We start from the raw sequence: 9,536 nt of genomic DNA on the forward strand, positions 1-9,536 counted from the left end.
GCTTCAAAACCTTCAATAATACAATACATCAACTTTCAACTGTTATTTTTCTTCAGAGCAAAAACAAATATATTATAGCATTTATAAATGACTAAATGATTAAAATGAATAACTACTTATAAATCACACATATTTAATTAATAAAATCAAATATTTCAAAATTTTCCCTGGATCCAGAGACAAGGTTATAGCATAACTTAACTTTATTTTTGTACTTTGCTTTTTATTATATTAAATTCAAATATCTCCCTAAAAAATATAAATATTAAAAAAGAAAAGAAAAGAAAAAATGGAATTGTCACAAGGACACCTACGTCCTACCTAATTAATTTGATGAGCATGGCACGTGATTTGCATCATCTCGTCTCTACAACCAGTAACACCACCTACCACCCCATATATATATATATATATATATGCAAGAACTTTTCTACCTTGAGCTAGACAGAGTAACGGCTATTATCCATTTATAATATGATGTTTAATTAACTATAACTAATGAGGTTGAAGATGATTGATTCAATGGATTACATTTATAAATGAATATGATTTCTCATTCTCGATTAACCCACTAGAAAGCAGATACGTATGTTTAGAAAAATTGACATGTACATCTTGCACATTTGAACGGATCACGGGAAATGAAATGCTATTTCATTAGTTGAATTATGAAATTTAGGGTTATTAATAGAAAAACAAAGCGGACTACGAATATTCTATATCATATATGTGACTTGATGTTGCCAATTATACTTTCTATAGAAGCCCTAATTAAATCTGATTAAGACTGTGAGAGAAAAATCAATGATTTTCAATTTCTTCATTATCCAAATTTTCAATGATTAACATTAAAAATTTAAAACTAACGTTGGCTTCGATGTCGTTTTAATATCAGCAAACATGATAGCTACCAATACCAATATTGAAAAACATACACCTAGTTAGATTTGGGTTATCAATAATAGAGCTGGTTAAAATATCGAAATAAATAATTTCGATAATTGAAAAATACATTATATTAACTTATTTTAAATTAATTGGCTGCAATGTCGTGAATTTGAGTTGGTAGTAGTAATTTTAGAATATCTTGACAGCATGTGACAAATATTTAAAAGATCTTAATATATACAAATAATTTGGTTACTTTAACTAGCTAGGGTATTGTTAGGTAAGATGTTAGTTCGTACTGAGATGGTCTATAACCCTAACATCTAGTTTAGAAAAAAACATAAAGTTGGTTCAACACCCCCTATAATAAAAATTTTTTTATGAATTGAGTTGGCCTATTATTACAAGGATAAGATTTTGAATTTGAAAATGTGTTTGATAAAATTATTTTTTAATCCCTTATATTTGTTAATTTAGTTAAACACCCCCTATAATAAAAATTTTAAAGTTAATAAAAATACATCCACCCACCTATTAAATGCCGACAATGGTGGCCGACTACCGAGAATATGTGAATGGGTGGAGGTATTTTTTTCAATTTATAAACTTTTATTATTGAGGGTGTTTAGTTAAATTAACAAACCTAAGAGGTTAAAAAAATCTAAATATTTTGAGTGGAATAAAATATGATTGTAAATAGTGAAATAAACATATATTTTGAATAGGATACTAAAAGAATAGGGAAACAAACACATTATAATGAGTGTGATTGTTTCCCTATTTTTGTCTTATCATATTCCTATTATTTTCAAAATACACATTTGTTTCCCTATTCTGAAAATACTATTATATTATATTTAATTATTTTTAAACCCCCTACCTTTGTTAATTTAAATAAACACCCCCCAAAAAAGTTTAAAAATTGACAAAAACACCCTCACCCACCCACATTTGCCAAATTCTGGCCACCACTGCTGGAAGGTGGTCGGAATTTGGTATAATGGAGTATTACCGATTGGATTTGGCTAATAATACGTCGATATAGCTTTTTCCGACCAAATCTACCACCAGAGATTTGGCCGTTGACAGCCAAATCTTTGGCTGTAGCTAGTTGTCAACGATGGCCAAATCTATAGCCATATCTTTGGTTGTTGTATGTGGCCAGATCTGGTCATTAATGGCCAGATTTATCCGCAGATCTGACCTTTTCGGGTTAGATCCATAGTGATTCTGGCTAGAAAATGCCATCTCAGTGCACAACCGGTCAAATCTAGCCGGTTGTGCACCGATATGGCTACTCCGGCCACCTTCCGGTGGTGGTGGCCGGCTGTCGGTATTTAATGGGTTGGTAGAGGTGTTTTTGTAATTTTTAATGTTTTTATTACAACGGTGTTTAGTAAATTAACAAACATAGGAGATGTTTTTGCTGCTTTCAATCTCCCTTGTTTATAACACCCTTACTTTCAAAAATCTATCAAAATACTAAAACAAACGCACCCATTATATAATTCAATTAAAAAAAAAGTGAATGACGTTAATCCTAAAGTATGTTAAAATAAAAAAAAAAACCCTTAAATTTTGAAAATAACATAAATCTCTTAACGGTAAAATGGTAATTTGATAATATTTATTAATTCATAATAGTATATTTTAACAATTTACTAATGGATAATTTTGTTAATTAGAAAATATTAGGGATATTTTTGTCATGCTATCCTATCCTAAGAGGGTCTAGTCTTTGCATTAAAAAAGGCAAAAAACAAAAAAAAAACACCCACTAGAGAGAAATTGTCAACTGCCACAAGGCACGCCCAATGGAAACCTAACCGGAATCCACGCGCAACTAAGCATTTGGCACCCAACACACACGTGCCTGGGATGGTGTTAGGTTTAGCGTTTAGGTTATATTTCTTTATTTTCGTCGTCGTCATCAGCAAACTTGTCATTTGGTTCAATTAGTTATAACCAGTGATGTTTGTATCAAAAGAAAAAATTATTCATCTGGAAGATGCCAAAATATGAAAAATAACTATAATATGTTTGGTTCCCTATTAAAACAACAAATAGGGAAACAATCACACTCAATTTATGATTAATTAGATTGTTGTTAAAGTAGAAGGGGTGACTGGTGCGTCAATCTCATGCGTCCTACTCTCACCAACCACGGCCCCAATTTGGTATTCTTATCATGTACACAACTAGATGGTTGAAAGCAAAGTTGGGTGTTTCTCTCTTTTGTGGCAATTGATTTGACATTTTTATTTGATTCTATGATGATATTAGTGTAATAATTTGTCACTTACATGAATAATTCAAAAAAAAAAAAAAAAAAAAAAAAAGTTTTATAAATTGATTTGATGAGATTATTTCATATATATTAATTCTCATATTCAGTCACTTTGTATCGATTTGTAACATATTATGTTATTATTAATAAGATACATTACATTTTTCAAAATCATAGTGTATATTATTAATTTATATACATGTTCGATTTATTATTAGTTCCATTTTATGCTTAAATTTGAAAGGCGTTCCTTGCATTTGTAGGTGCATAGAGTTAAGGACTCCACACATGGATATTTGAGGGAAAATACTTACATATTTTTTTTTTTTTAATTCTTGAATTTTAAATTGACCATTGATTGCCAAATATATCCTTGTGAAACTCTATGATTCGATCCATATTAAAAAAAAAAAAAATCCTATTAATGTGAAGAGATTGTTTTAATTTGGATTTTATTGTATTTTTCCTTGCTGTGTCAATATTATTTTATTTTATAATTACTATTTAGGTTACTTTACTTGATTAAGAGTTGTTTGATCATATCTGTCACATTTATTATTCTAAATGTTAATAATATTAGTTTTTTTTTTATTATATGTTTCTAGTATTGATAATAAGTTATAAAATTTAAAATCTTAGTTTTTCAACACTTAATATATAATTATCCTAAAATTTGATAATAAGCTTGGATGAATCTAAAACTTATCATTTATATAATGTTTTTGTTAAAGACTTAAGAAATTGACAAAGAATATGTTTCTATAATAAGTATATAATATATTTGTATATACTTCAAAAAAAAAAAAGAAGGCATTTCTGTAATTTCATTCTATTTCAGGGGCTTGGACACGAAAATTAATCATTTTTTTGGGTTTTTATGGAATTCACGAATGGTAGTGGGTAGATCCACGGCAATACAACTGGACATGTCAAAATCACAACTTAAACAAGAATATCAAAATCTACAAAATAATAATATAATAATACAGGACAGCAAACTTCCACGTGTCAGTAGCGCAGCATTTGAAAAACTCTTCATTTGGTGAGTTGGAACTTGATTTTATTTAATAATATTAAAATAATTCAAACTGTAAAAGCCAGGACGGTTAATATTTTCCTTCAAAGTTTACAATATATATTTTGTCTAAATGGAATGATGATTCTACGTAAATGATAAATTATACTTTTGTAGAAAATGAGTTGAAAAGAAAGAGAAAAAGAGAGAAGAAAGAGGGAAGAGAGAAGATAGAAAAAGGAGGGAAAAGAGAAAAAAGATGGAGAAAAAGAGTAACGAAGGAGGGGAGGAAAGAAAGAATAAAGAGGAGAAGAGAAAGAATGAGGGATTTGGGGTTATATTTGTCGGTTTGGTAAGTTTGCGAACTACCCGAGCCGAATAATGGAAGCTTGAACTACTCAGCTTGACACACGAGCGCTCAGACTCAAGCTCGAGCTACTCACAGTGGTAGGCTCGCTTGACACCTCATATAGAGTGTTATCATAATGTTATATTTTTTTAAATTAAGATGATAATTTAGAATATTATTATATCAATTATAAGAAGATGCTAATTAAAGATTCTATTTACAATTATTTATATTTTCTAATAAAAGTAATCGACAAGAATATTCAGGTTTTTGCGTGAATACCGTAAAAGTTTGATGAAAGAACAAAAAATCTCACAGGTTTTAGAATGAAACACTTGTATCCTTATAGTTTGAGAATGAAATATTTACACCTTGTGGTTGAGTGATGTTTGAAAAAATAACTATTCGATCAAAATGTGACAATGTCATTTATTAGTTTTCTTTTATTTTTAGGAGGAAGGACAAAATAAGGGTATTTTAGTCTTTGTATAAATTTTTTTTGTCCGAATTAACTTTTTATGAAGTGATTGTCAATTATAAGGGTATAAGTGTTTCATTCCGAAACCTGTGGGTCTGCCAAGTTTATATTAAAACACAGGGGCGTCCATAAAAAGCCTCCAAGAATGTGGTAGGCAAGACAGTGACGTGTAAGCCCGATACTGGTTCAACATTATATTAATAGTTAACATTTAACGAATTTTAAATTAAAATTCTTAAAATAAAAAATTAATTCCACGTCAGAAATAAGTGTAAATAATTAGGAAAAAGAGGGTTGTTAACTTGTTATAAATCTAAAACAGAAAGAAAAGTTGTTCCCTCTCGCTCTCAGTGCCTCACATGTATCCTTTTGGCGCTAACGTTTCACGTTTCTCTTCTTTTCTCCGGTATGAATTTCCGTTTCTTTTCTTTTCTTTTTCCTTTTTCTTTTTCTCGGCAACCAAACAGAAAATTCCGAGCAAACTTTTTCTTTTTTTCTTTTTATAAATAATAAAATGTACGAATCGTTTGTATTGACTCGAATGTTAAGCTTTTTAAAGTTTTCTTTTCTCCGTTTTCGAAATATTCTTAGAAATGGAGCTGGAGAAATTAAAGTTTCCAGACGTTGAATGCATTTGTTTTATTTATTTGTCTTTTATGGAGATTTCGAGGTTTTATTTATTTTCTTGCAGTTTTTTCTCACCAACCAAACAGAGCATGAAACAACAATTGTTTTTTTATTTTTGATTTTTAACTTTTTGACTTTGTGGATCCTGATTGATTCATTAATTAATTGACACGTGTAGTTGAAGTGACGATCTATATATGTTGCAGCGTGGCGGTAACCGAGGCTTCTTCTTTCACGAGAAACTTGTAATATCGGACTCGTTGTTTTGTTTTGACTGAAAACAAGAAACGATGAAGGCAATGTGTGGTTCAGTTCTGCAATTTAATGCAGCTGTTAACTTGGAGAAACCAAAGGTTCTTGTATTTAATAAAAAATGGAAGAAAGAAGACGGTCTACTGGTGGCGAATTTGAATTCGAAAAGCCGCAAAAAGTTCAATTTGGTACTTTCAAACTGTATGAAGGAGTCTAATGGTAATTTTTTTAATTTTTTGTTCATATATTGGTTAAAATATGTTTGCTTTTTCTAAGGCTATATTATTTGATGAGAAATAAGTTTGGCTGGAGGATATAAGATGGTGACAAAATTTGAAATTTCATTTGGCCTTTTATGTTGCTTTAGTTATTTTTTTGACTCAAGCTTTATGTTAAATATGGACTTCTGTACTCTGTTTTGTTCTTCAATTTTTAGATCAGGAGTTTTTGTTGATTTTTTCGTGGTGGTTTTGTTTGTTTTGAAGCTTGTACACTGGAAACAGGAAATTTTTGTGCTTCTTCGGATGGAAATTGGTTTTTGAAGGTACAACATGTTTATCTGGGCCCTTAAAATTGACTGTATGAAAATTTACCTTTATTATTATGATGGGTTTGGTTTTTCCATTTCTGGAAGTAAAAGGAACTCGGTCTTTGAGCATGATCTTATAAGGTTTGTCGTAATTGCAGGCAAAGGGAAAAGAGGTTGCTTCAGGCTTAAATGAACGGTGTATATTTCTTGTTGGTTAGTTTTTATTTTTTTTAATTTTTATTTTTTTTATCTACTGAATCTTCTTGTTGAGTTTTTCTATGATTACTTGTAACTGAACTCCATGGAAGGTGGAATTCAGGAATGATGGGGTCAGGTAAAACAACAGTCGGCAAGGTTTTGTCAGAAGCACTTGGGTATTCTTTTGTTGACAGGTTAGTGTCTTGACTTTTTCAGTTTGTCTTTTATGAAGAGGGACACCTTCAAGGTCACCCTTTGCATCAGGGATCATCTTACAATAGTAATATCTCTACCTGTTGATGGGCTGAACTTATCAATCAATGGAATTCGATTTATCATTATTTTGTTGACCAGGATGGGCCCTGTTGAATCCACTTCCTGATTTCAAGTTCTCATATTCCCTTCATAGAGTATAAGCCTCCACTATTTGTCACCAATATAGCATCGGAATCTGCTAAGTGTTATGATTTGTAGATAGATTAATTTGTGTCAATTACATTAAGAAACTAAAACGGTAGTAAAATAGATTTGTTCTTGTGCTTATCCTATATGCTCAAATGGATACTCAAGCTAGATGCTGTGATAATATACATGTAGGTGCTAAATTTATCCATATACAAATACTTGAGACTTACTTAGCAGGGATTTTGTTTCAAATTTTAATAACATAGATATTTGTTGTTTATGGGGTTCCAGTGATAAGTATGTGGAGCAAGTTGTGGGTGCAGCTTCTGTGACTGAAATATTTAATGAGTGGGGCGAGGCTTACTTCAGAGATAATGAGGTCTGTCTAAAAAGAACAGACTTATGGCAGTTGCTGTATCCTCTCCTATTTTCTCTCTGTTTCTCTTTGCTTTTTCTCATTTTCCAAATGAGTTCTACCTGCAATTTGCTATCAGTTCTGTAGCAACTTTCTTAACAAACCTTCTTCTACTTGACAATCAGGAGCTTTTCAGTTAATACATTTTTTGTTTTTTTGAGCATAATATTTCTTTATCCGTCAAGCCTTCATTATTTACTCAATATTAAATATATAATGGTTTTATAGAACATGTTTAGCTGTATTAATTGTCTGGACCAGTTGATGTTCCATATCAGCATCACACTCATAAGCATATGTCAAATTGTCAATTTATTTTAAAATATCAGTCAACATGCTCATGCCCGATGAGCTAGATAATTTGACTATCAATAGATTTAGTTGTTTTATTTAATTTGAAGATCAGGACTTTGATACTATGTCTACTAGATTCAGTGGAAAAAGAAAGTAATGGTTTCTAGTTAGTGGAAAAAGAAAGTAATGGTTTCTCGTTTACATTACAGAGTAAGGCATTGCGGACATTGTCCTTGATGCCCCAGCAAGTTGTTGCTACCGGTGGTGGTGCTGTGATTCGTCCGGTCAACTGGTACAGTGTGCTCATGGATGTAAAACTTTGCAATTTTCTTATTACATATATTAATCTGTGTAATATTATCTTAATCATTCGCATAAATGAACTCTTGAAGCTGGACTGAAATATGAAATAAGCTGCGTGACTATTTTTTTAAATTCAGGATATACATGAAGCAGGGAATCACTGTCTATCTGGATGTACCTCTGGATGCCTTGGCAAGGAGAATTGCTGCTGTCGGAACTGATTCTCGCCCTCTTTTGCATTTTGATTCAGGAGATCCTTATACAAAGGTGGCATAGATTCTTCCATTTTGAATATCGTCACAGCAGCTTCCCATTTACATCTGATAACACTAAGACGAGGATCCAAAAAGCTGTTATTGGTTTTGACACTCTTTTGAACTTCCTGCAGGCATTTATGGGTTTGTTCACTATTTCTAAAAAGAGATCCGAGTGGTATTCCAATGCTGATGTTACTGTATCGCTTCTAGGTATGTTCCTGTCTATTGCGTCTCCTCTTACTTTTTAATTATTTGAGTGGCTTCAAAAGAGACTATTCTCATGATTGTCTTGCAATGACATATTTAGCCGGGTGCACATAGTGAGAAATATGCATGTACGATTAGGCTATTGAGTCATGTGCCTTTTATGCCTCAACTAGAGTGCCTTGCAGAACCGCATATCGTCTGTGTGTTTTTGTATACCTTCACACTTTTGTCCCTAGTCTCTCGCTAATCAAGAAGTGAATCTGTTCTTAAATTATATTTCCTGGCAATTCATACAAGGGGAGCAACTTCGCAACCTCTCATTGTGCCTTATGCACATTTTTGTTTCGGAAAAGGAGCAGAATCTTGGATCTACACCTATTAATTATCTGAATTCCGATGTGAAATAATGAATGTCCCTAAGCATACAGTTTAGAACCCTTTAACCACACGACTATTACATATTTGAAGCCTCTGAATTCATCCTTGAACGTTGAGGATTTCTTCTTGGTTTTAGATGTGGCAGACAGCTTGGGTCTTGAAGACGTGTCAGATCTCACGCCTGCAGCAATAGCAGTCGAGGTTATGCTACTTTATCTTTGCTTGAATTTGAATACAAAGGAAAACAAATAAAATGTGATTTATGAAAGATTATTTTCCTAATTTTGATCTTGAATTTTGGCAGGTCCTTGTACAAACTGAGAAGTACATATGGAGCAGAAACAACAGGTCCAACCGAATTTTCCCTTCAAACTAATTTACTTGTTTTAGTTTCCCAAAAGGTTATTATATTTATTATATGTGCAATTATAGAGGTGGTTCTCTTTAAGATGATGATTATTGTACAGAAGAATATAAATAATGACAGTCAATATTGTTGTTTTATTATGAATTATGACTGACATATATTTCAAAATTCATTTTATTGTATCTTGTAACCTTCAAAAAGCCAAGGGTTAAAATAGAAACTCTAGTTCAGCAATGGGAATTTTATTTTATTTTTCAAATTCAAGCAAAGATAAAGTATGTCATGGT

At 31.5% G+C, this 9,536-nt stretch overlaps 1 protein-coding gene across 3 annotated transcripts; it reads left to right on the forward strand.

Moving 5' to 3' along the window:
• The first annotated feature begins 5,334 nt into the window (after positions 1 to 5,334).
• Positions 5,335 to 9,431, forward strand: LOC116116465 (shikimate kinase 3, chloroplastic-like). 3 transcript variants are annotated; one of them, XM_031402529.1, is made up of 11 exons: positions 5,335 to 5,423; positions 5,851 to 6,115; positions 6,382 to 6,440; positions 6,584 to 6,638; positions 6,745 to 6,817; positions 7,320 to 7,407; positions 7,947 to 8,029; positions 8,178 to 8,307; positions 8,429 to 8,507; positions 9,019 to 9,083; positions 9,187 to 9,431. In XM_031402529.1, the coding sequence occupies exons 2-11, from the start codon at positions 5,935 to 5,937 to the stop codon at positions 9,256 to 9,258; spliced, it is 885 nt and encodes a 294-aa protein (XP_031258389.1). In that variant the 5' UTR covers positions 5,335 to 5,423; positions 5,851 to 5,934; the 3' UTR covers positions 9,259 to 9,431. The 3 variants fall into 3 exon arrangements, with proteins under 3 accessions (XP_031258389.1, XP_031258391.1, XP_031258390.1); XM_031402531.1 differs by having other exon boundaries at positions 6,584 to 6,621; positions 6,734 to 6,817; XM_031402530.1 differs by having other exon boundaries at positions 5,369 to 5,423; positions 5,823 to 6,115.
• Positions 9,432 to 9,536: the final 105 nt, after the last annotated feature.

This window comes from Pistacia vera, unplaced genomic scaffold (genome assembly GCF_008641045.1).
Source record: "Pistacia vera cultivar Batoury unplaced genomic scaffold, PisVer_v2 Contig776, whole genome shotgun sequence".
Classification (NCBI taxonomy): Eukaryota; Viridiplantae; Streptophyta; class Magnoliopsida; order Sapindales; family Anacardiaceae; genus Pistacia; species Pistacia vera.